The 25,951-nt window shown below is 65.6% G+C and overlaps 2 protein-coding genes across 2 annotated transcripts; both read right to left on the bottom strand.

Annotated features, from left to right (window-relative positions):
* Nucleotides 1-406: 406 nt before the first annotated feature.
* On the bottom strand, nt 407-20,831 carry SENP1 (SUMO specific peptidase 1; the record flags this gene model as incomplete). The annotated part of the gene is made up of 13 exons (XM_064141124.1): nt 20,772-20,831; nt 19,695-19,953; nt 17,000-17,069; nt 14,474-14,642; nt 11,544-11,703; nt 9,666-9,769; nt 9,289-9,584; nt 9,043-9,097; nt 7,662-7,700; nt 5,378-5,462; nt 4,092-4,244; nt 2,126-2,257; nt 407-610 (listed from the first exon to the last, which is right to left on the bottom strand). Coding segments are annotated over exons 2-13 (1,587 nt in total), but the record flags the coding sequence as incomplete, so codon positions are not given.
* A 1,334-nt stretch (nt 20,832-22,165) lies between these two features.
* On the bottom strand, nt 22,166-25,922 carry LOC135173914 (loricrin-like). Its single transcript, XM_064141123.1, has 4 exons — nt 25,847-25,922; nt 23,080-23,466; nt 22,830-22,905; nt 22,166-22,655 (listed from the first exon to the last, which is right to left on the bottom strand). Exons 1-4 carry the CDS (start codon nt 25,920-25,922, stop codon nt 22,166-22,168), a joined length of 1,029 nt encoding a protein of 342 aa, XP_063997193.1.
* Nucleotides 25,923-25,951: the final 29 nt, after the last annotated feature.

Raw genomic sequence — 25,951 nt, 5'->3', positions numbered from 1 at the left:
AGAGGCTGTGGAGCCTCCTTGTGTGCAGAGCTGCCAACCCTCCTGGGCACTGTGCCCCTGGGCAAGCTGCTGTGGGTGCCCTGCTGGGGTTGGCACTGGCTGATCTCCAGAGGTCCCTTCCAGCCCCTGCCTGGGCACTGTGCCCCTGGGGCAAGCTGCTGTGGGTGCCCTGCTTCTGTGCTCCACAACCTCCCTGCAGATGCTCAGCACCAGCCTGGATGTGACCTTCAGTGACCTCTCCTAGCAGGACCTCTCCCTTCCAACCTAAACCCTTCTCTGACTCCATCCCCACCCCCCCAAACCCTTCCACCCTCTTAAAACCCTGCTCAGAAGCCTCTCCCCCCCCAACCCCATGGCTGATCCCCTCCTCCCTGAGGACTTTGAACCCCCCAAACTCAGCACTCACTGCCAAGCACCAATGGACTCCCAGATGGATTGGCACCAGGAGGAGGTCCACAGAGAAGATGTCCACTTTCTTGGTCCACCTTTTGACAGCCTGGTACCCTGCTGTCTTCAGCTTGGTGAAGAAGAAGGTGTTGAAGGCATGGACTGCTGGCAGCCCTTTCTCTTTGCTCCTTTCCATCAGCAGGTTCATGTAGAAATTGATGATCTGGAGAGGAAGGAGACCAAAAAGCAGCATCTAAGAGAGGTTGAAAGGGCTCAGAAGGGCTTCGAGGCAAGGTTTGGCCTCTCTCAATGGTCCTCTCCTATGGGGGGTTGCTAAGGTTAAGAGATAAAGTTCAGGGGGAGGAGGTTTGGGGGGTGAGGGAGAGGCTGGGGAGGTGCCCATCTGGCTGTGGTGGGTGAGGGACAGGCTGGGGAGGTGCCCACCTGGCTGTGGTGGATGAGGGACAGTCTGTGGAGGTGCCCACCTGGCTGTGGAGGTGCCCATCTGGCCCTGGTGGGTGAGGGACAGGCTGTGGAGGTGCCCACCTGGCTGTGGTGGTGGCCATCTGGCCCTGGTGGGTGAGGGACAGGCTGTGGTGGTGGCCATCTGGCTGTGGTGGGTGAGGGACAGGCTGGGGAGGTGCCCACCTGGCTGTGGTGGGTGAGGGACAGGCTGGGGAGGTGCCCACCTGGCTGTGGAGGTGTCCATCTGGCCCTGGTGGGTGAGGGACAGGCTGTGGAGGTGCCCACCTGGGTGTGGTGGTGGCCATCTGGCCCTGGTGGGTGAGGGACAGGCTGTGGTGGTGGCCATCTGGCCTGTGGTGGGTGAGGGACAGGCTGGGGAGGTGCCCACCTGGCCTGTGGTGGGTGAGGGACAGGCTGGGGAGGTGCCCACCTGGCCTGTGGTGGGTGAGGGACAGGCTGGGGAGGTGCCCACCTGGCCTGTGGTGGGTGAGGGACAAGCTGGGGAGGTGCCCACCTGGCCGTGGTGGGTGAAGGACAGGCTGGGGAGGTGCCCACCTGGCCCTGGTGGGTGAGGGACAGGCTGTGGTGGTGCCCACCTGGCCGTGGTGGGTGAGGGACAGGCTGGGGAGGTGCCCACCTGGCCCTGGTGGGTGAGGGACAGGCTGTGGTGGTGCCCACCTGGCCGTGGTGGGTGAGGGACAGGCTGGGGAGGTGCCCACCTGGCCCTGGTGGGTGAGGGACAGGCTGGGGAGGTGCCCACCTGGCCGTGGTGGGTGAAGGACAGGCTGGAGAGGTGCCCACCTGGCCGTGGTGGATGAGGGACAGGCTGTGGAGGTGCCCACCTGGCCCTGGTGGTGCCCACCTGGCTCTGGTGGGTGAGGGACAGGCTGGGGAGGTGCCCACCTGGCTGTGGAGGTGCCCACCTGGCCGTGGTGAGTGAGGGACAGGCTGTGGAGGTGCCCACCTGGCCCTGGTGGGTGAGGGACAGGCTGGGGAGGTGCCCACCTGGCTGTGGTGAGTGAGGGACAGTCTGTGGAGGTGCCCACCTGGCCCTGGTGGTGCCCACCTGGCTCTGGCTTCCAAGCACCAGAGCTTGCTGCTGCCTTGGGGGCAAAGCTTTGGCCTGGCTCTGCAAGGGCCTGAGCAGGAGCAGCCGATGGAGGAATCAACCTTCAACCTTCAAACCCAACTCTGCTTTGCCAGCAGCACCTTTGGGTGCCAGCCTCTTGCCAGCAGCCCTGGCAAGGTGCCCAGGGGGGCAGCTGCCCCTCACCTCATCGTTGAGCCAGTTGAGGTTGCTGAGGGTCTGGAGGTCCTTCCTGGTGATGGTCAAGCGGAAAGCCTCACTCAGGACCTCGTCCTGGTTCCCTCCTCTGAACACATTCTTGATCTCCTTCTCCATCTCCTGCAGGGCCAAGGCAGAGAGAGCTGAGAGGAGGAGGAGGGGGGAGGAGAAGTTCTGTGCCCTCCCCACCCCCCTCAAGAGTCAGGGCTCAGAGGCAGCTGTGGTCTCTCCTCCTCCATTTCAACAGGCAGAGGGAGATTGAGGCTGCTTGAGTGGAGTGGGACATGGAGGTGGGGAGGGGGAAGGATAGAGAAGGGGAATGGAGATGAGGAAGGGGCTGGAGGAAGAGCTTGTGAGGAGCAGCTGGGGGTGGGGAGGTTGGAGGAGAGCCCCCCCCCCCCCCAAGTTGCTGAGAGGAGGTTGGGGCTGAGATCTCCTAAGTGATGGAGATGACCTCCAGGGGTCCCCAGGGTAGGTTCAGCTTGGCCATGAGGAGGAACTTCTGCCCTGGAAGGATTGGCTCAAGGCCTGAGCCAGGCTGCTCAGGGGCAGTGTTGGAGGCTTCCATGCCTGGAGGTGCTTCCAAGCCCTGCAGCTGTGGTGCTGAGGGCCAGGAGCTTGGTGCTGCCCTGGCCTGGATCTCCAAGGGTCCCTCCCAACCCAAACCACTGCAGTGTGTGACCCCAAGGGGCTCTGCTGCCAAGCAACAAGGACCAGGCCAAGAGGAGATGGCCTCAAGGTGGCCCAGGGCAGGTTCAAGCCAGCCATGAGGAAGGATTCCAAGCCAGGGCTTGGTGGGGGCAGGATCAGCCTTGGGGAGGGGGGGGGGAGAGGACCACGGAGATGGCCACAGGAGCAGCTCTGACCCATGCCAACAGCTCTGACCCATGCCAACAGCTCTGACCCACCCCAACAGCTCTGACCCATCCCAACAGCTCTGACCCACCCCAACAGCTCTGACCCATACCAACAGCTCTGACCCACCCCAACAGCTCTGACCCATGCCAACAGCTCTGACCCACGCCAACAGCTCTGACCCACACCAACAGCTCTGACCCACGCCAACAGCTCTGACCCACGCCAACAGCTCTGACCCACCCCAACAGCTCTGACCCATACCAACAGCTCTGACCCATACCAACAGCTCTGACCCATGCCAACAGCTCTGACCCACCCCAACAGCTCTGACCCACCCCAACAGCTCTGACCCATACCAACAGCTCTGACCCACCCCAACAGCTCTGACCCATACCAACAGCTCTGACCCATACCAACAGCTCTGACCCACACCAACAGCTCTGACCCACGCCAACAGCTCTGACCCACCCCAACAGCTCTGACCCATACCAACAGCTCTGACCCACGCCAACAGCTCTGACCCATGCCAACAGCTCTGACCCATACCAACAGCTCTGACCCATGCCAACAGCTCTGACCCACCCCAACAGCTCTGACCCACCCCAACAGCTCTGACCCACGCCAACAGCTCTGACCCATACCAACAGCTCTGACCCATGCCAACAGCTCTGACCCACCCCAACAGCTCTGACCCACGCCAACAGCTCTGACCCACACCAACAGCTCTGACCCATGCCAACAGCTCTGACCCACCCCAACAGCTCTGACCCATACCAACAGCTCTGACCCATACCAACAGCTCTGACCCATGCCAACAGCTCTGACCCATACCAACAGCTCTGACCCATGCCAACAGCTCTGACCCACCCCAACAGCTCTGACCCATCCCAACAGCTCTGACCCACCCCAACAGCTCTGACCCACGCCAACAGCTCTGACCCATGCCAACAGCTCTGACCCACCCCAACAGCTCTGACCCACACCAACAGCTCTGACCCATGCCAACAGCTCTGACCCACCCCAACAGCTCTGACCCACCCCAACCCCTTTGGGCCTCCCTTTGTCACCACCTCCTGCCCGTGGCCACCAGCCTCACCTCAGTGATCTCTGGGAACTCCTCCTCCCCATCCCCTGCCCTGGCATCCTCCTTCTCCTCGGGCACCACTGTCACAGGGATCTCCTTCTCCAGGGGCACACGAAGGTTGAGGTCCACCAGGTCCTGCACAGAGTGCTCCTGCTCCTGCAGCCTCTGCAGGGAAGAGACCTGCCCATGAGCTCCTGGCAGCTGGGTCGAGGCAATGCCAAGCTGGGCAGTGCCAGGCTGGAGAGCAGCCTCCTTGGGCACCACTGGCACAGGGATCTCCTTCTCCAGGGGCACTCCAAGGGTGAGGTCCATCAGGTCCTGCACAGTGCTCCTGCAGCCTCTGCAGGCAGAGACCTGCCCATGAGCTCCTGGCAGCTGGCTCGAGGCAATGCCAAGCTGGGCAGTGCCAGGCTGGAGAGCAACCCTGACCAGAGGCACTTGGAAGGTGCTGGGGGAGGAGAAGCTCAACAGCAGGCAGCAGTGGGCACCTGCAGCCCAGAGAGCAAGCAGAGCCTGGGGGGCTGCAGGCAGAGCAGAGAGGGCAGCAGGGAGAGGGAAGTGATCCTCCCCCTCTGCTCCCCACTGCTGAGAGCCAGCCTGGAGCACTGCAGGCAGCTCTGGAGCCCCTGGCACAAGAGGGATGTGGAGGGGCTGGAAGGGGCCCAGAGAAGGGCCAAGAGGGGGAGCAGAGGCCTGGAGCTGCTCTGCTGCGGGGAGAGGCTGAGGCAGTTGGGGCTGTGCAGGCTGGAGAGGAGAAGGCTCCCAGGGGACCTCCCTGGGACCTTCCAGGAGCTGAAGGGGGCTACAAGAAGGCTGGGGAGGGACTTTTTAGGCTGCCAGGGAGTGACAGGACTGGGGGGGGTGGAGCAGAGCTGGACATGGGTAGGGTCAGCCTGGAGGTGAGGAAGAAGCTCTTCAGCAGGAGGGTGCTGAGAGCCTGGCACAGGCTGCCCAGGGAGGTGCTGGAAGCCTCAGCCCTGGAGGGGTTTCAGGCCAGGCTGGGGGAGGCTGTGGGCAGCCTGCTCTGGTGTGAGGTGTCCCTGGGCATGGCAGGGGGGAGAGGTTGGCACTGCCTGATCCTTGTGGTGCCTTCCAACCCTGCCTGATCGATTCCCTGGGGCAGAGCTCCTGAGAGGGGCTGCAGGAGGAAGCTTTTCATCCCAACCACCCCAGCCCCGTGGGGAGAGGGAGCAAAGGAGACAGCAGAGCTCAAAAGGAGACAACTTCTGCTGATGCCCTGGGACCTCTTGGTTGGTTGGGTGGTTGGCATCTGGGGCTTGGAGCTCTCCAGTACCCACCTGGCTCTGCAGCTGCAAGGCCAAAGCCTTCTGCTCCTCGATCTGTCGCCACCTCTCCCGCGCTCGCGAGTCGTAGACGCTGGTCCTGGGGGGGTTGGGGGCAGCTTGAGGAGGAGAACCCCAAGGAGACCTTCTGGGGGTCAGCTTGAGGGGGAGAACCCCAAGGAGACCTTCTGGGGGCAGCTTGAGGAGGAGAACCCCAAGGAGACCTTCTGGGGGCAGCTTGAGGGGGAGAACCCCAAGGAGACCTTCTGGGGGTCAGCTTGAGGGGGAGAACCCCAAGGAGACCTTCTGGGGGCAGCTTGAGGAGGAGAACCCCAAGGAGACCTTCTGGGGGCAGCTTGAGGGGGAGAGCCCCAAGGAGACCTTCTGGTGGTCAGCTTGAGGAGAACCCCAAGGAGACCTTCTGGGGGTCAGCTTGAGGAGAACCCCAAGGAGACCTTCTGGGGGCAGCTTGAGGAGAGCCCCAAGGAGACCTTCTGGGGGTCAGCTTGAGGAGAGCCCCAAGGAGACCTTCTGGGGTCAGCTTGAGGAGGAGAGCCCCAAGGAGACCTTCTGGTGGTCAGCTTGAGGAGGAGAGCCCCAAGGAGACCTTCTGGGGGCAGCTTGAGGAGAGCCCCAAGGAGACCTTCTGGGGGTCAGCTTGAGGAGGAGAGCCCCAAGGAGACCTTCTGGGGGCAGCTTGAGGAGAGCCCCAAGGAGACCTCCTGGTGGCCTTCCAAGAGCTGCCAAAATGCTGGGAAGGCCTTTTCAGAAGGGTCTTGTTGGGATAGGACAAGGAGGGGAGGGTTGGAAAGCAGGAGAGGGAAATTCAAGAGTGGAGGGAAAAGGAGTTCAGGAGGAGGAGTGAGGAGAGCCTGGCCCAGGTTGGCAAGAGGTGGAGGGAGAAGATCCAGGCCTGGAAGCAGCCCAGGCTGGGCAGAAGGAGGAGATGCCCAAGCCTTGGAACCAGCCCAGGCTGGGCAGAAGGAGGAGATGCCCAAGCCCTGGAACCAGCCCAGGCTGGGCAGAAGGAGGAGATGCCCAAGCTCTGGAACTACCCCAGGCTGGGCAGAAGGCTGGAGAGGATCCATGCATGGACCCATCCCAGGTTGCCCAGAGCTAGGAGATGCCCAAGCCCTGGAAGCAGCCCAGGCTGGGCAGAAGGAGGAGATGCCCAAGCCCTGGAAGCAGCCCAGGCTGGGCAGAAGAAGGAGATGCCCAAGCCCTGGCATCATCCCAGGCTGCTCAGAGCTGGGAGATGCCCAACCCCTCGGACCACCCCAGGCTGGGCAGAAGGAGGAGATGCCCAAGCCCTGGAAGCAGCCCAGGCTGGGCAGAAGGAGGAGATGCCCAAGCCCTGGAAGCAGCCCAGGCTGGGCAGAAGAAGGAGATGCCCAAGCCCTGGCATCATCCCAGGCTGCTCAGAGCTGGGAGATGCCCAACCCCTCGGACCACCCCAGGCTGGGCAGAAGGAGGAGATGCCCAAGCCCTGGAAGCAGCCCAGGCTGGGCAGAAGGAGGAGATGCCCAAGCCCTGGAAGCAGCCCAGGCTGGGCAGAAGGAGGAGATGCCCAAGCCCTGGAAGCAGCCCAGGCTGGGCAGAAGTAGGAGATGCCCAAGCCCTGGAAGCAGCCCAGGCTGGGCAGAGAGGCTGGAGAGGATCCATGCATGGAACCATTCCAGGTTGGCCAGAGGAGTGGGACATGAGACCCTACCCAAGGTTGGTCAAAGAGGTAGGAGATGCCCAACCCCTGGCACCACCCCAGGCTGCCCAAAGAGGTAGGAGATGCCCAACCCCTGGCACCACCCCAGGCTGCTCAGAGCTGGGAGATGCCCAACCCCTGGCACCATCCCAGGCTGCTCAGAGCTGGGAGATGCCCAACCCCTGGCATCATCCCAGGCTGCTCAGAGCTGGGAGATGCCCAACCCCTGGCATCATCCCAGGCTGCCCAAAGAGGTAGGAGATGCCCAACCCCTGGCACCACCCCAGGCTGCCCAAAGAGGTAGGAGATGCCCAACCCCTGGCACCACCCCAGGCTGCCCAGAGGAATGGGACATGAGATCCTATCCTAGGTTGACCAAAGAAGTGGTGGAAGCTCCATCCCTGGACCCATCCCAGGTTGCCCACAGAGGCTGGAGCTGCCCCACCCCTGGCACCATCCCCAGGGCAGGTTGGTTGATGCCCTGAGCAGCCTGCTCTGGCTGGGCACAGCCCTGGGTGACCTCTGCTGGTCCCTCCAGCCCCTGCCACCCCTCAGGCAGTTTCATCTCCCCCCAGCAGCAGCCCAAAGCTCTCCACTCACAGTTCCTTGATCCACAGCTCTGCCTGGAAGAATGGGAGGCTGGAAGGGGGGGAGAGAGGTCTGAGTGTGCCCCTCTCGGGGGCAAGGGTGGCACTGGCTGAGGAGTCAGCACCTGAGCACAGCTGAGAGCTGCAGAGACTCCTGCCAGTGCCCCCCTGGCCCCTGGGGAAGCTCTCAGAGGCAGCCCCCAAAGCTTCTCCAGCACCAAATACTTCTTCCTCCTCAGCCCCTTCTCCTCCTGCCCCACTCCTCCTCCTGCTTTCCATCCTCCTCCTGCCCCCTCCCATCTTCCTCCTCCTCCCCATCCTCCTCCTTCCCCTCCCCATCCTCCTCCTCCTGCCCCCTCCCATCCTCCTCCTCCTGCCTCCCCATCCTCCTCCTCCTGCCCCCTTCCATCCTCCTTCTCCTCCTGCCCCCCATCTTCCTCCTCTCCCCCATCCTCCTCCTCCTCCTGCCTCCCCATCCTCCTCCTCCTCCCCATCCTCCTCCTCCTCCTGCCCCCCATCCTCCTCCTGCCCCCCATCCTCCTCCTCCTCCTGCCCCCTCCCATCCTCCTCCTCCTCCTGCCCCCTCCCATCCTCCTCCTCCTCCTGCCTCCCCATCCTCCTCCTCCTCCTGCCTCCCCATCCTCCTCCTCCTGCCCCCTCCCCATCCTCCTCCTCCTCCTGCCTCCCTATCCTCCTCCTCCTGCCCCCTCCCCATCCTCCTCCTCCTCCTGCCTCCCTATCCTCCTCCTCCTGCCCCCTCCCCATCCTCCTCCTCCTCCTGCCTCCCTATCCTCCTCCTCCTCCTGCCCCCTTCCATCCTCCTTCTCCTCCTGCCCCCCATCCTCCTCCTCTTGCTTCCCATCCTCCTCCTCCTCCTCATCCTCCATTCTCCTCCTCCTGCCCCCCCATCCTCCTCCTCCTGCCCCAAGTCCTCCTCCTCCTGCCCCCTTCCATCTTCCTTCTCCTCCTGCCCCCCATCCTCCTCCTCCTCCTCCCCATCCTCCTCCTCCTCCTGCCTCCCCATCCTCCTCCTCCTCCTGCCTCCCCATCCTCCTCCTCCTCCTCCCCCCATCCTCCTCCTCCTCCTCCTGCCCCCTTCCATCCTCCTCCTCCTCCTCCTGCCCCCTTCCATCCTCCTCCTCCTCCTGCCCCCTTCCATCCTCCTCCTTCTCCTGCCTCCCATCCTCCTCCTGCCCCCCCACCCTCATCCTCCTCCTGTCCCTCTCCTCCTCCTCCTGCCCCCCATCCTCCTCCTGCCCCCCCACCCTCATCCTCCTCCTCCTCCTGCCCCCCACTCCCCCTGCCCTTCTCCTCTTCCTCTGCCTTCTCACCTCCACCCAAGAGCTGCCACAACCCACCCCACCCCCTCCAGAGCCCAGCAGGCAGCTTCTCACCTCGGTGTTGGGGTTCTGGGGTCCTTGACCTTGAGTAGAATGACAGAGTCTGAACCTGAGGAAGAGGAGGAGGAGGAGAAGAAAGGTGATGGACTGAAGCCACCTCACAATCAAGAGGTGAGAGGAGCAGCCAAGAACCCACGAGGAGGATGCCCAAAGGGCACCAAGGGGTTGGCATTGGCTGATCCCTTGAGGTCCTTTCCAACCCCAAGGCCCATTCCAGGAGCCAGCTCTGGTTGCTGTTACCTTCAGACTGGCTGCTGGGTGCTGGTTGCTTGTCCTGCTGGTGCTGGGCAGTGGAGTTCCTGGACTGGAAGATGCTGGAAGAGTAGGTGGGGGTGGAGTAGAGAGGTGGTTTGTGCCCCTCCTGGGCACTGGGGTGGCTGCTGGTGCTAGGTTGGCAGCTCCTGGGCACTGGGGTAGCTGCTGGGGCCAGGTTGGCAGTTTCAAACAGCTTGGAGCTGGTGCTGGGAGGAGGAGGAGGAGGAGGAGGAGGAGGAGGCTCCTTCAGGATGGGTTTGGTGGAATTGGAACACCTGGAGCTAGGGAGAAGGAGCAAAGTCAGGTCCTGAGTGGGCAGCAGGAGGGAGGGAGGGGAGGGAAGGGAGGTGGGAAGCACTCACAGGTGGAAGGGGAAGAGGGCAGAGGGCTTGGAGGTGCAGAACTGTTTGCCTGTGACCATCTGCAGCAGCTGCCTGTAGATCTCCCTCTCCTCCTCCCGGACGGTCTGCAGGGGAGGAAGCACAGGAGGCCCTCAGCAAGGGGCAGGGCAGTGCCCAGCAGAGCCTCCCCCCAGCGGGCAGGCACTGCCAGGGCCCCTGCCAAGGCTTCCAGCAGGGCAAGGGGCAGAGAGCTGAGCTGGGAGAGAGCTCCCAGGAGAGCCCAAGCCTCACCCCCAGCACTGCCCAGCCCTGGGCAGCAGCACAAGCACAGGGATGAAGGCTCCAACACTGCCCCTGAGCACCCTGAGGGCATCTCCTGCCCTGGGCACCCTGAGGGCATCTCCTGCCCCGGGGCACCCTGAGGCCATCTCCTGCCCTGGGGCCCCCTGAGGCCACCTCCTGCCCTGGGGCCATCTCCTGCCCTGGGCACCCTGAGGGCATCTTCTGCCCTGGGCACCCTGAGGCCATCTCCTGCCCTGGGGCACCCTGAGGCCATCTCCTGCCCTGGGGCACCCTGAGGCCATCTCCTGCCCTGGGGCACCCTGAGGGGCATCTCCTGCCCTGGGCACCCTGAGGGCACCTCCTGCCCTGGGGCACCCTGAGGGCATCTCCTGCCCTGGGGCACCCTGAGGCCATCTCCTGCCCTGGGCACCCTGAGGGCACCTCCTGCCCTGGGGCACCCTGAGGGCACCTCCTGCCCTGGGGCACCCTGAGGGCACCTCCTGCCCTGGGCACCCTGAGGGGCATCTCCTGCCCTGGGCACCCTGAGGGCACCTCCTGCCCTGGGGCACCCTGAGGCCATCTCCTGCCCTGGGGCACCCTGAGGCCATCTCCTGCCCTGGGGCACCCTGAGGGGCATCTCCTGCCCTGGGCACCCTGAGGGCACCTCCTGCCCTGGGCACCCTGAGGGCACCTCCTGCCCTGGGGCACCCTGAGGGGCATCTCCTGCCCTGGGGCACCCTGAGGCCACCTCCTGCCCTGGGGCACCCTGAGGGCACCTCCTGCCCTGGGGCACCCTGAGGGCACCTCCTGCCCTGGGGCACCCTGAGGGCACCTCCTGCCCTGGGGCACCCTGAGGGCATCTCCTGCCCTGGGCACCCTGAGGGGCATCTCCTGCCCTGGGCACCCTGAGGGGCATCTCCTGCCCTGGGGCACCCTGAGGGCACCTCCTGCCCTGGGGCACCCTGGGGGGCACCTCCTGCCCTCCTGTTCCTTGGCAGCGGTGCCCAACCCCCATCCTCTCCCTCACCTCTCCTCCTCCTCCTCTTCCCACCCTCTCCCTCTGACTCTTCCCCTCTGCCTCTCCCCACCCTCCTCCTCCTCTCCCCCCTCCTCCTCTCACCTCTCCTCTCCCTCAACTCCTCCCACCCTTCTCTCCCTGCCTCTCCCCATCCTCCTCCTCCTCCTCTCACCTCTCCCTCTCACCTCCCTCTTCCTCTCACCTCTCCTCCCCCTCTCCCCACTCTCCTCCTCCTCTCACCTCTCCTCTCCCTCAACTCCTCCCACCCTTCTCTCCCTGCCTCTCCCCATCCTCCTCCTCCTCCTCCTCTCACCTCTCCTCCCCCTCTCCCCACCCTCCTCCTCCTCTCACCTCTCCTCTCCTCCCCCTATCCCCTCCCTCCTCCTCTCCCCTCTCTCCTCCTCTCACCTCTCCTCTCCCTCAACTCTTCCCACCCCTCTCTCCCTTCCTCTCTCCATCCTCCTCCTCTCACCTCTCCCTCTCACCTCCCTCTTCCTCTCACCTCTCCCCACCCTCCTCCTCCTCTCACCTCTCCTCCCCCCTCAACTCTTCCCACCCTTCTCCCCCTTCCTCTCCCCACCCCCTCCCCTCCCCCTCACCTCCTCTGCAGTGCTGATGAACCTCCTGGGGGTCTTCTTGGGGCTGAGCAGGCCTCGTCGGCAGAGCCCCCCCCGGGAGGGGCTGGCTGCAGGCTTGAGTGGGAATGCTGAGGAGTGGCCGTGGGGGCTGGACCTGCCCACGAAGCTGTTGGAGCTGCCACTGCCGGGGGGGGGAGGGGAGAGTGGGGGGAAGGGCAAAGATGAACCATGGAGCAGAGCCCCTCCCCCCCCCTCCTGCCTGCCTGCACCCCCCCAAAACCTTGCTCTGGGTCTCTCTCTCTCTCCCCCACCCCCCCCCCCGAGCCAAGCAAAGGCAAAGCTGCTCAGGGACCCTCAGCACCTGGGGCTGAGCTGGCTGAGAGCCAGCCCAGAGCTCAGACACCTGCCCCCCCCCCCCAAAAAACAGCGGGGGTCAAAGGTTACAGCCCCCCCCCAAAAGCTTCAGAGCCCCCCCAAGAGCTAACATCCCCCACCCAGGAGCTCCTAAGCCCCCCCAAAGCTCACAACCCCCCCTCAAGAGCTCCAAAGCCCCCCCAAGAGCTCCAAAGCCCCCCCAAAGCTCACAACCCCCCCTCCCAAGAGCTCCAAAGCTCCCCCCTAAGAGCTCCAAAGCCCCCACCCAAGTGCTCCAAAGCCCCCCCCCAAGAGCTCCAAAGCTCCCCCCTAAGAGCTCCAAAGCCCCCCCCAAGAGCTCCAAAGCCCCCACCCAAGAGTTCCAAAGCCCCCCCAAAGCTCACAACCCCCCCTCAAGAGCTCCAAAGCCCCCCCTCAAGAGCTCCAAAGCCCCCCCAAGAGCTCCAAAGCCCCCCCAAAGCTCACAACCCCCACCCAAGAGCTCCAAAGCCCCCACCCAAGTGCTCCAAAGCCCCCCCAAAGCTCACACCCCCCCCAAGAGCTCCAAAGCTCCCCCCCAGGAGCTCCAAAGCCCCCACCCAAGTGCTCCAAACCCCCCCCAAGAGCTCCAAAGACCCCCAAAGCTCACAACCCCCCCCCCCAAGAGCTCCAAAGCCCCCACAAAGCTCACAACCCCCCCTCAAGAGCTCCAAAGCCCCCCCAAGAGCTCCAAAGCCCCCCCAAGAGCTCCAAAGCCCCCCCAAAGCTCACAACCCCCACCCAAGAGCTCCAAAGCCCCCACCCAAGTGCTCCAAAGCCCCCCCAAGAGCTCCAAAGCCCCCCCAAAGCTCACACCCCCCCCAAGAGCTCCAAAGCTCCCCCCCAGGAGCTCCAAAGCCCCCACCCAAGTGCTCCAAACCCCCCCCAAGAGCTCCAAAGACCCCCAAAGCTCACAACCCCCCCCCCAAGAGCTCCAAAGCCCCCACCCAAGAGCTCCAAAGCCCCCCCAAAGCTCACAACCCCCCCTCAAGAGCTCCAAAGCCCCCCCAAGAGCTCCAAAGCCCCCCCAAGAGCTCCAAAGCCCCCCCAAAGCTCACAACCCCCACCCAAGAGCTCCAAAGCCCCCACCCAAGTGCTCCAAAGCCCCCCCAAAGCTCACACCCCCCCCAAGAGCTCCAAAGCTCCCCCCCAGGAGCTCCAAAGCCCCCACCCAAGTGCTCCAAACCCCCCCCAAGAGCTCCAAAGCCCCCACCCAAGAGCTCCAAAGCCCCCCCACAAGAGCTCCAAAGCCCCCCCCCAAGAGCTCCAAAGCCCCCCCCCAAGAGCTCCAAAGCCCCCCCAGGAGCTCCAAAGCCCCCACCCAAATGCCCACCCTGGGGACACCCAAACCTCCTTCACCCCCCAGGATGCCCTCCCCTCCCCCAGCTGCCCTGAGGGTGCAGATCTCAGCTCCAGCTGCTGGCACCAACTGCTCCCCCCCAGCTCCTGCTACCCCTGGGGGGGCAGCTTCAGCCTCACCCCCCCCAGCCCCCCAGCTCCCTCAGCTGCTCCTCCCCAGCCTCTCCTCCAGACCCTTCCCCACCTCCACTCCCTTCTCTGCCTCTGCTGCAGCTCCTCACTGCCCTCCTGCCACTCAGCTGCCCAACCCTGCCCCCACCTCTGCCCTCCCCACTGCCCACTGCAGGGGCACAATCCCTGCCCTGCTCCTGCTGTGCCAGCCCAGGCTGCTGCTGCCCTCCTTGCCCACCTGGGCACCCCCTGGCTCAGCTCCAGCTGCTGCCACCAACCCCCCCCAGCTCCTTCTTCCCCTGGGGGCAGTTCCCATCCCCTCTGCCCCCAGCCTGGAGCCCTCCTGGGCTTGTTGTGCCCCCAGGGCAGGCTCCAGCCCTTGGTGCCCTCATCCCAGTGCCCTCAGCCCTGGCTCCAGCCTGCCCAGGGCCCTCTGCAGAGCCTCCAAGCCCTCAGCAGCTGCCCAGGGCAGCCTCCATGCCCTGCCCCAGCTCAGCCATGCAGACACTGAGCAGAGCTGTGCCCAGAGCTGTGCCCTGCATGGACCCCACTGGTGCCCAGCCCCCAGCTGGAGTCATCTCCTCCACTCTTTGGCTCCCACCCAGGCACTTTGCCACCCAGAGCAGTGCCCACCAAGCCCAGCCTGGAGCTTCTCCAGGTGATGCTTTCGGGCCTGGTGCCAAAGGCTTTAGTCAAGTCCAGATGGGCACCACCACAGCCAGGTGGGCACCTCCCCAGCCTGTCCCTCACCCACCACAGGGCCATATGGGCACCACCACAGCCTGTCCCTCACCCACTAGGGCCAGGAGATGCCATCTGCAGCTGCCCAGGGCAGCTTCCATGCCCTGCCCCAGCTCAGCCATGCAGACACTGAGCAGAGCTGTGCCCAGAGCTGTGCCCTGCATGGACCCCACTGGTGCCCAGCCCCCAGCTGCAGTCATCTCCTCCACTCCTTGGCTCCCACCCAGGCACTTTGCCACCCAGAGCAGTGCCCACCAAGCCCAACCAACCAGGAGCAGCCAACCCCACCCCCACCCCTACCCCCTGGGAGTCCCCTCAGGGCCGGGGGGGGGAGGGGCAGGACACACCTGGAGGTCTTTCGAGCTTCCAGGTAGGAACCTCCTCGGCTCAGCCTCGGCTTCTGCGGGAGGCTGCCCAGGCAGGGAGGGCCCAACCCCCTCCACTGCCCATTGGCACTGGTGCCAAAGCCCCGAGGCTGCTCCACGGCTGCTGGGAAGGCCTCAGGGCAGGAGAGATCTGCAGGAGAGAGACAGGAGAGAGGTCAGGAGAGAGAGGGACAGGAAGGGAGAGGGCTGGAAGGGACCTCCAGAGCTCAGCCAGGGACCAAACCCATCCCTGCCCCCAGCAGGGCACCCACAGCAGCTTGCCCCAGGGGCACAGTGCCCAGGGAGGGGCTGGAAGGGACCTATGGAGCTCACCCAGTGCCAATCCCAACCTCCTCCTGCCCCAGCAGGGCACCCACAGCAGCTTGCCCCAGGGGCACAGTGCCCAGGCAGGGGCTGGAAGGGACCTATGGAGCTCAGTCAGTGCCAACCCCAGCAGGGCACCCACAGCAGCTTGCCCAGGGGCAGCTCTGAAGCTCAGCCAGTGCCAACTCCACCCTCCTGGCCAGCAGGGCACTCACAGCAGCTTGCCCAGGCAGGGGCTGGAAGGGACCTATGGAGCTCCCCCAGTGCCAACCCCAGCAGGGCACCCACAGCTGCTTGCCCAGGGGCACAGTGCCCAGGGGGGTTGGCAGCTCTGCACACAAGGAGGCTCCACAGCCTCTCTGGGCAGCCTGCTCCAGGCCTTGGCACCCTCACCCCAAACAACTTTCTCCTCCTGCTGCCCTCCACTCTGTGCCCCTTGCCCCTGGGCACCACTCAGCACAGCCTGGCCCCAGCCTCTTGCCCCCTCCCCAGCTCCTTCAGCTCCTGCTGGGCACTGCCCAGATGCCCTCTGGGGCTGCTCTGCTGCAGGCTCTCAGCCCCAGGGCTCAGCCTCTGCTCCTCCCAGAGCTGCTCCAGGCCCTCAGCCTCTGCCCAGCCTCCTCTGGCCTCTGCCCAGCCCTTCCCTGCCCCTCTGCCCCTGGGCAGCCCAGAGCTGGGCACAGGCCTCCAGCTGTGGCCTCCCTGGGGCAGAGCAGAGGGCAGCAGAACCTCCCTTGCCCTGCTGAGTGCCCCCAGGGCACCCTTGGGAGCTTCTTGGCCCTCCCCAGGGCAGGTTGCTGGCTCCTGGGCACCTCCTTGTGCCCCAGCAGTGCCAACTGCTGCCCTGTGGAGCTGCTTCCCAGCAGCTCCTCCCCTCCCTGTGCTGCTGCAGGAGCTTCTCCCTGCACCCCCCAGGGGCTTCTCCCTGCACCCCCCAGGAGCTTCTCCCTGCACCCCCCCAGGGGCTTCTCCCTGCACCCCCCCAGGGGCATCTCCCTGCACCCCCCAGGAGCTTCTCCCTGCACCCCCCAGGAGCTTCTCCCTGCACCCCCCCAGGGGCTTCTCCCTGCACCCCCCAGGATCTTCTCCCTGCACCCCCCAGGAGCTTCTCCCTGCACCCCCCAGGGGCTTCTCCCTCCACCCCCCAGGGGCTTCTCCCTCCACCCCCCAGGAGCTTCTTCCCTCCACCCCCCAGGAGCTTCTCCCTGCACCCCCCAGGAGCTTCTCCCTGCACCCCCCCAGGGGCTTCTCCCTCCACCCCCCAGGGGCTTCTCCCTCCACCCCCCAGGAGCTTCTCCCTGCACCCCCCAGGAGCTTCTCCCTGCACCCCCCCAGGAGCTTCTTCCCTCCACCCCCCAGGAGCTTCTCCCTGCACCCCCCAGGAGCTTCTCCCTGCACCCCCCAGGAGCTTCTCCCTGCACCCCCCCAGGAGCTTCTCCCTGCACCCCCCCCGGAAGTTCTCCCTGCACCCCCCCAGGAGCTTCTCCCTGCACCCCCCAGGAGCTTCTCCCTGCACCCCCCCAGGAGCTTCTCCCTGCACCCCCCCAGGAGCTTCTCCCTGCACCCCCCAGGACCTTCTCCCTGCACCCCCCAGGACCTTCTCCCTGCACCCCCCAGGACCTTCTCCCTGCACCCCCCAGGAGCTTCTCCCTGCACCCCCCAGGACCTTCTCCCTGCACCCCCCCAGGACCTTCTCCCTGCACCCCCCAGGGGCTTCTCCCTGCACCCCCCAGGAGCTTCTCCCTCCACCCCCCAGGACCTTCTCCCTGCCCCCCCCAGGAGCTTCTCCCTGCACCCCCCAGGACCTTCTCCCTGCACCCCCCAGGGGCTTCTCCCTGCACCCCCCAGGACCTTCTCCCTCCCTCCCTTTGCCCTGCTTTGAGCTTCCTCAACTCCAAGCCTGCAGCTCTGGGCTGAGTTTCAGCCTTTGAGAGCTGCAGAGGTTGGAGCAGCTCAGTGAGGAGCAAAGGCTGAGAGGGCTCTGAGGCTCCCAACCTGCTTGCAAGGGACACTCAGAGCTCACAAAGTCCTCCCTTGCCCTGCTGCATGCCCCCCCCCCGAGCCCAGGACACCCTTGGGGACCCCTTCTTGGCCAGCAGAGCCTCCTTGAGCTCTCCGGGGGGGGGGGAGGGAGGGGAGGCAGAGCCAAACTTGGCTGCTTGGAGCCAGAAGCCAACATCTTACCTGGGCTGGAGCTGAGGGCAGAGGAAGCATTTCCAGCTGGGCAGGCAAAGCTGCTGGGTTTGGGTAGGAACTGGGGGGGGGAAGGGGCAGGATTGGGTTAGCAGCAGCACAGCTCAGCCCTCCCCCACCCCCCCAGCACCCCCAAACAGCTCCTCCTTACTGACCTCCCCCTGGGAATGAGCCCTGATTGCTCCCAGACACCCCAGAGCTGGGCTGGAAAGGCAACCCCGGGGGCTGCTGCTGGCCCAGACCCCCCCCAACCCCCCCCCCCCACACACACACACACAAAGCTGGGGGGGGGCACTTCTGTGGGGGTGACTGAACCCCAACACTGAGTGCCTGGGGACAGGGCAAAAAGGAGCAGCCCCAGAGCCCCCCCACAGCTCTGCTGCCTGCCCCCCCACAGCCCCTGCTGCCTGCCCCCCCATAGCCCTGCTGCCTGCCCCCCCACAGCCCTGCTGCCTGCCCCCCCACAGCCCTGCTGCCTGCCCCCCACAGCCCCCCACACCTCTGCTGCCTGCCCCCCCACAGCCCCCCAGAGCTCTGCTGCCTGCCCCCCCACAGCCCCCCAGAGCTCTGCTGCCTGCCCCCCACAGCCCCCCACAGCTCTGCTGCCTGCCCCCCACAGCCCCCCACAGCTCTGCTGCCTGCCCCCCCATAGCCCTGCTGCCTGCCCCCCCACAGCCCTGCTGCCTGCCCCCCCACAGCCCTGCTGCCTGCCCCCCACAGCCCCCCACAGCTCTGCTGCCTGCCCCCCCACAGCCCCCCAGAGCTCTGCTGCCTGCCCCCCACAGCCCCACCACACCTCTGCTGCCTGCCCCCCCATAGCCCTGCTGCCTGCCCCCCCACAGCCCTGCTGCCTGCCCCCCCACAGCCCTGCTGCCTGCCCCCCACAGCCCCCCACAGCTCTGCTGCCTGCCCCCCCACAGCCCCCCAGAGCTCTGCTGCCTGCCCCCCACAGCCCCCCACAGCTCTGCTGCCTGCCCCCCACAGCCCCACCACACCTCTGCTGCCTGCCCCCACACAGCCCCCCCACAGCTCTGCTGCCTGCCCCCCCCAGCCCCCCACAGCCCTGCTGCCTGCCCCCCCACAGCCCCCCACACCTCTGCTGCCTGCCCCCCCACAGCCCCCCACACCTCTGCTGCCTGCCCCCACACAGCCCCCCCACAGCTCTGCTGCCTGCCCCCCACAGCCCCACCACACCTCTGCTGCCTGCCCCCACACAGCCCCCCCACAACCCTGCTGCCTGCCCCCCCACAGCCCCCCACACCTCTGCTGCCTGCCCCCCCACAGCCCCCCACACCTCTGCTGCCTGCCCCCCCACAGCCCCCCACAGCCCCTGCTGCCTGCCCCCCCACAGCCCCCCACAGCCCTGCTGCCTGCCCCCCACAGCCCCCCCACACCTCTGCTGCCTGCCCCCTACAGCCCCCCCACAGCCCTGCTGCCTGCCCCCCACAGCCCCCCCACACCTCTGCTGCCTGCCCCCCCACAGCCCTGCTGCCTGCCCCACAGAGCTCCACCGAGGCCATCAACTGGGCATGGGTGGGCACACTCGGGCATGGCTCTGCTCTGGCACTGCCCCTGGGCACTGCCCTGGCTCTGGTGAGGCTCTCAGGGCTGGGCAGTGCTGGGCACACACAGGCAGGGCTCTGCTCTGGCACTCCCCTGGGGCACTGCCAGGGCTGGGTAGCACTGGGCACACCCAGGCAGGGCTCTGCTCTGGCACTGCCCCTGGGCACTGCCCTGGCTCTGGTGAGGCTCTCAGGGCTGGGCAGTGCTGGGCACACTCGGGCAGGGCTCTGCTCTGGCACTGCCCCTGGGCACTGCCCTGGCTCTGGTGAGGCTCTCAGGGCTGGGCAGTGCTGGGCACACCCGGGCAGGGCTCTGCTCTGGCACTGCCCTTGGGCACTGCCAGGGCTGGGCAACACTGGGCACACCCAGGCAGGGCTCTGCTCTGGGGCACTGCCCCTGGGCACTACCAGGGCTGGGCAGCGCTGGGCACACCCAGGCAGGGCTCTGCTCTGGCACTGCCCCTGGGCACTGCCCTGGCTCTGGTGAGGCTCTCAGGGCTGGGCAGCGCTGGGCACACCCGGGCAGGGCTCTGCTCTGGCACTCCCCTTGGGCACTGCCAGGGCTGGGCAGTGCTGGGCACACCCTGGCAGGGCTCTGCTCTGGCACTGCTCTGCCGAGGCTCTCAGGGCTGGGCAGCACTGGGCACACCTGGGCAGGGCTCTGCTCTGGCTCTGGTGAGGCTCTCAGGGCTGGGCAGTGCTGGGCACACCCAGGCAGGGCTCTGCTCTGGCACTGCCCTTGGGCACTGCCAGGGCTGGGCAACACTGGGCACACCCGGGCAGGGCTCTGCTCTGGCACTGCCCTGGTGAGGCTCTCAGGGCTGGGCAGCGCTGGGCACACCCGGGCAGGGCTCTGCTCTGGCACTGCCCTTGGGCACTGCCCTGGCTCTGGTGAGGCTCTCAGGGCTGGGCACACACAGGCAGGGCTCTGCTCTGGCACTGCCCTGGGGCACTGCCAGGGCTGGGCAGCGCTGGGCACTCCCGGGCAGAGCTCCCAAACGCCAGGGCCGGGCACAGAGCTGCTGCCCACAGGTGCCTCTGCCCCACGGGGGAAGGGCAAAGCGACCCCCACAAGCCCCAAACACCCCCCGGGGCCGCGGGGGAGGCCGCACCGGGGCCGGTACCTTGGTGCCCGGCGGGCAGCGGGGGGGGTCCTGCTGCAGCCCGGCCGGGGGGGGCAGCGGAAAGGCTTTGAACGCGGAGCTGTGGCCGCCCCGCGCCGCCTCCCGACCCTCCATCCTCATGGGCTCCGCATCGGCAGCGGAGGAGTCCCCGGGGCCGGCGGAGGGGGCGCTGGAACCGGCGCTGGAACCGGCGCTGGAACCGGCGCTGTCCCGAAGAGCCGCCCGGCTCGGAGCGCAGCGCTGGGCTCCGGTTCTCCGTCTAGGAACGAAGAGTTTAACGGTCAGGGCAAAGCCTCGGTCCCAACGGGCAGCTCCGCGGCTCCGGTGAGAACGAGTCGGGCCCGGAACGGCCCCGCGGGGTCCGCACCGCCGAGCTCGGCTCGGGGCTGGTTCCCGGCACCGGCGGCCGGGACGGGCCGAGACTGAGGCCGCTTCGCTCCGGTGCCCTCCGCTCCCATCCCGGCTTGGCTCGGCCCGCTCCGGTGCCGCTCCGGTTCTGCTCCCCTCCGCTCCCGACCCGGCCCGCTCCGGCCCCGGTCCCGGTCCCACTCCGGTGCCGCTCCCCTCCACTCCCGACCCGACCCGGCCCGCTCCGGCGCCGCTCCCCTCCCGCTCCGGCCCCGTTCCCGGTCCCGCTCCGGCGCCGCTCCCCTCCCGCTCCGGCCCCGGTCCCGGTCCCACTCCGGTGCCGCTCCGGTTTTGCTCCCCTCCGCTCCCGACCCGTCCCGCTCCGGCCCCGCTCGAGTCCCGCTCCGGTCCCGGTGCCGTTCCCCTCCCGCTCCGGTCCCGGTGCCGCTCCCCTCCCGCTCCGGTCCCTCTCCGGTGCCGCTCCGCTCCCCTCCCGCTCCCCTCCCCTCCCGACCCGACCCGGCCCGGCCCGCTCCGGCGCCGCTCCGGTGCCGCTCCGCTGCCGCTGCCGCTCCCCTCCCGCTCCGGCCCCGGCCCCGGTCCCGGTCCCACTCCCGCTCCGGTGCCGCTCCGCTCCCCTCCGCTCCCCTCCCCTCCCGACCCGGCCCGCTCCGGCCCCGCTCCCCTCCCGCACCGGTCCCGGTCCCGCTCCGCTGCCTCAGTCCCTACCGGAAGCGGAAGCGTCCCGAAGGCGCGCGCGGGGCTCGGTGGCGGCAACCGGCAACGAGGAAGGCGGAAGCGGAAGTAGAGGCCGAGGGAGGCGGAAGCGGAAGTGACTTAGGGAGGGGAAGCGGAAGTGCGCGGGAGGGGCAGCAGGGGAGGGAGCCCCCTGGCGGCGTGGGGGTGCCAGGGGCGGCAAAGGGACTGCCGGGGGGGGCACCTGTGGGGGTGTGGCCCTTGGGGTGTGACCCATGGGGGTGTGGCCCTCGGGGGGGTGTCGCTTATGGGGGTGTGGCCCTTGGGGGTGTTACTTATGGGGGTGTGGCCCTTGGGGGTGGTACTTATGGGGGGGTGTGGCCCTTGGGGGTGGTACTTATGGGGGGTGTGGTCCTTGGGGTGGTACTTATGGGGGTGTGTGGCCTTTGGGGGTGGTACTTATGGGGGTGTGGCCCTTGGGGGTGTGACCTATGGGGGTGTGGCCCTTGAGGGGTGTCACCTATGGGGGTGTGGCCCTTGGGGGTGTCACCTGTGGGGGTGTGGCCCTTGGGGGTGGTACTTATGGGGGTGTGGGCCTTGGGGGTGGTACTTATGGGGGTGTGGCCCTTGGGGGTGTCACCTATAGGGGGTGTGGCCCTTGGGGGCATCACCTATGGGGGTGTGGCCCTTGGGGGTGTCACTTATGGGGGTGTGGCCCTTGGGGGTGTCACCTATGGGAGTGTGGCCCTTGGGGGGTGTTACTTAGGGGGTGTGTGGCCCTTGGGGGTGTTACTTATGGGGGTGTGGCCCTTGGGGGTGGTACTTATGGGGGTGTGGGCCTTGGGGGTGGTACTTATGGGGGTGTGGCCCTTGGGGGTGTCACCTATGGGGGGTGTGGCTCTTGGGGGGTGTTACTTATGGGGTGTGGCCCTTGGGGATGTCACTTATGGGGGGTGTGGCCCTTGGGGTGTGACCTATGGGGGTGTGGCCCTTGGGGGTGGTACTTATGGGGGTGTGGCCCTTGGGGGTGTCACCTGTGGGGGTGTGGCCCTTGGGGGTGGTACTTATGGCGGTGTGGGCCTTGGGGGTGGTACTTATGGGGGTGTGGCCCTTGGGGGTGTCACCTATAGGGGGTGTGGCCCTTGGGGGCATCACCTATGGGGGTGTGGCCCTTGGGGGTGTCACTTATGGGGGTGTGGCCCTTGGGGGTGTCACCTATGGGGGTGTGGCCCTTGGGGGGTGTTACTTAGGGGGTGTGTGGCCCTTGGGGGTGTTACTTATGGGGGTGTGGCCCTTGGGGGTGATACTTATGGGGGTGTGGCCCTTGGGGTGTGATCTATGGGGGTGTGGCCCTTGGGGGTGGTACTTACGGGGGGGTGTGGCCCTTGGGGGTGGTACTTATGGGGGTGTGGCCAGCCGATCCCCTTTTAACTGATCCCATCACAGCCGTTCCCGTTGCAGCCGATCCCATCCCAGACGGTCCTGTTCTGGCCGGTCCCGTTACAGCTGATCCCATCCCAGCCGATCCCATCACAGTCGATTCCGTTGCAACCGATCCCCTTACAGACAATCCCATCCCAGCCGATCCCATCAAACCCGGTCCCGTCACAGCCGCTCCCGTCACAGCCAATCCTGTTACAGCCGATCCCGTTACAGCCGATCCCGTTACAGCCAATCCCGTTACAGCCGATCCCATCCCAGCCGCTCCCGTTACAGCCGATCCCACCAAACCCAGTCCCGTTACAGCCAATCCCACCCCAGCCGCTCCTGTTACAGCCACTCCCATTACAGCTGATCCCGTTACAGCTGATCCTATCACAGCCGATCCCACCCCAGCCGCTCCCGTTACAGCCGATCCCATTACAGCCGATCCCATCCCAGCAGATCCCGTTACAGCCGATCCCATTACAGCTGATCCTGTTACAGCCGATCCCATCCCAGCCGCTCCCATTACAGCCGATCCCCTTTTAACTGATCCCATCCCAGCCGCTCCCGTTACAGCCGATCCCATTACAGCCGATCCCATCCCAGCCGCTCCCATTACAGCCGATCCCATCACAGCCGGTCCTGTTACAGCTGATCCCACCAAACCCAGTCCCGTTGCAGACGATCCCATTACAGCCGATCTTGTCACGGCCGATCCCGTTATAGCTGATCCCATCCCAGCCTATCCCATCTCAGCCGATCCCGTTACAGCCGATCGCATTACAGCCGATCCCATCAAACCCGGTCCGGTTACAGCCGATCCCACCCCAGCCGATCCCGTCACAGCCGATCCCATCCCAGCCGATCCCCTTTTAACTGATCCCATCCCAGCCGATCCCGTCACAGCCGATCCCACCCCAGCCGCTCCCGTTACAGCCGATCCCATCCCAGCCGCTCCCGTTACAGCTGATCCTATCACAGCCGATCCCACCCCAGCCGATCCCATTATAACCGATCCCATTACAGCCGATCCCGTTACAGCCGATCCCACCAAACCCGCTCCGGTTACAGCCGCTCCCGTTATAGCCGCTCCCGTTATAGCCGCTCCCGTTATAGCCGCTCCCACCGAACCCGCTCCCGTTACAGCCGCTCCCGTTATAACCGATCCCATTACAGCTGGTCCGGTTCCAGCTGGTCCCGTCCCAGCCAATCCCGTCCCCGCCGGTGCTGTCCCCGCCGGTGCCGTCCCCGCCGGTGCCCCGCAGCCGCCCGGTGCCCGCGGGCGATGGTGACCGTCCCCGAGCTGTCCCCCGAAGCCTCGCGGTTGCTGCTCTCCGCCGCCCTCTCCCTCGCCGCCGCCCTCCTCTTCCTCCTCTTCCTCCCCCCTGCCCCGAGCGGGGGGCACCTGCCAGGTCAGTGCCTTACTGGTGCCAGCTGGGAGGGCAGACCGGGACCGGTAAGGAGGGCAAACTGGGACCAGTAAAGGAGGCACACTGGGGACAGCAGCGAGCAGACTGGGACCGGTGAAGAGGAGGCTGAGACCAGTAAGTACAGACTGGCACCGGCAAGGAGGGCAGACTGGCACCGGCAGGGAGGGCAGACTGGCACCGGCAGAGAGGGCAGACTGGCACCAGCATGGAGAGCAGACTGGCACCGCTGAGGCAATACAAACTGGCTCCAGTAAGGAAGTCAGACCAGCACCAGCATGGAGGGCAGACTGGCACCAGTATGGAAGGCAGACTGGCACCAGTGGGGAGAACAGACTGGCACCAGTATGACCAAACTGGCACCAGTATGGAAGGCAGCCTGGCACCAGTAGGGAGAACAGACTGGCACCAGTATGGAAGGCAGACTGGCACCAGTAGGGAGAACAGACTGGCACCAGTATGACCAGACTGGCACCAGTATGGAAGGCAGCCTGGCACCAGTAGGGAGAACAGACTGGCACCAGTAAGGAAGTCAGACCAGCACCAGCATGGAGGACAGACTGGCACCAGTACAGATGGCAGAGCAGCACCACTATGGAAGGCAAACTGGCACCAGAAAGGAGAACAGACTGGCACTAGTAGGAAGAACAGGCTGGCATGAGTAAGGAAGGCAGACTGGCACCTGTAAGGAGAACAGACTGGCACCAGTATGGACAGACTGGCACCAGTATGGAGAACAGACTGGCATGAGTAAGGAAGGCAGACTGGCACCAGTATGGAGAACAGGCTGGCATGAATAAGGAAGGCAAACTGGCACCAGTATGGAAGGCAAACTGGCGCTAGTAAGGAGAACAGACTGGCACCAGTACCGAGGTCAGATTGGCACCAGTAGTGAGAATAGACTGGCACGAGTAAGGAAGGCAGACTAGGACCAGTATGGAAAGCAAACTGGCACCAGTAAGGAGAACAGACTGGCACCAGTATGTAAGGCAGACTGACACCAGTATGGACAGACTGGCACCAATACTGAGGGCAGACTGGCATCAGTACTGAGGGCAGACTGGCACCAGTATGGACAGACTGGCACCAGTAAGGAGAACAGACTGGCACCAGTATGTAAGGCAGACTGACACCAGTATGGACAGGCTGGCACCAATACTGAGGGCAGACTGGCATCAGTACTGAGGGCAGACTGGCACCAGTATGGACAGACTGGCACCAGTATGTAAGGCAGACTGACACCAGTATGGACAGGCTGGCACCAATACTGAGGGCAGACTGGCATCAGTACTGAGGGCAGACTGGCACCAGTATGGACAGACTGGCACCAGTAAGGAGAACAGACTGGCACCAATACTGAGGGCATATTGGCACCAGTATGGAAGGCTAACTGGCACCAGTGGGGAGAACAGACTGGCACCAGTATGGAAGGCAGCCTGACACCAGTATGGAAGGCAGACTGGCACCAGTATGGCCAGACTCACACCAATACTGAGGGCAGACTGGCACCAGTAGGGAGAACAGACTGGCACCAGTACGACCAGACTGGCACCAGTAGGGAGAACAGACTGGCACCAGTAAGTAGAACAGATTGGCACCAGCATGGCCAGACTGGCACCAGTAGGGAGAACAGACTGGCTGGCACCAGCACGGCCAGACTGGCACCAGTAAGGAGAGCAGACTGGCACCAGTACGGCCAGACTGGCACCAGTAAGTAGAACAGATTGGCACCAGCACGGCCAGACTGGCACCAGTAGGGAGAACAGACTGGCACCAGTACGACCAGACTGGCACCAGTATGGAAGGCAGACTGGCACCAGTAGGGAGAACAGACTGGCACCAGCACGGCCAGACTGGCACCAGTAAGTAGAACAGATTGGCACCAGCACGGCCAGACTGGCACCAGTAGGGAGAACAGACTGGCACCAGTATGTAAGGCAGACTGGCACCAGTATGGCCAGACTGGCACCAGTAGGGAGAACAAACTGGCACCAGTATGACCAGACTGGCACCAGTAGGGAGAACAAACTGGCACCAGTAGGGAGAACAGACTGGCACTAGCACGGCCAGACTGGCACCAGTAGGGAGAACAGACTGGCACCAGTAAGGAGACCAGCTTGGCACCAGTACAGCCAGACTGGCACCAGCATGGGCAGCAAGACCAACACCTGCCAAGACCATCCCCCCTCCTGCCCACCCCCACCCCGCTCCTCCCTCCCTCCCTCCTCCGGGGCAGGGCATGGTGGGGGGGGGCACATTGAGGCCCCGGGAGACGAGGGGCAGCAGTCAGCAGCTGGCACCGGCCCGGGGGCACCTCCGAGCCCATTCCCATCCTCGCTTCGGTTTGTGCCCAGCAGGCAG

Source organism: Pogoniulus pusillus, unplaced genomic scaffold (assembly GCF_015220805.1).
Source record: "Pogoniulus pusillus isolate bPogPus1 unplaced genomic scaffold, bPogPus1.pri scaffold_133_arrow_ctg1, whole genome shotgun sequence".
In the NCBI taxonomy this organism is placed as follows: Eukaryota; Metazoa; Chordata; class Aves; order Piciformes; family Lybiidae; genus Pogoniulus; species Pogoniulus pusillus.
Note: the sequence above shows the minus strand (reverse complement) of the source record. Positions and strands in the feature narration are given on the sequence as shown.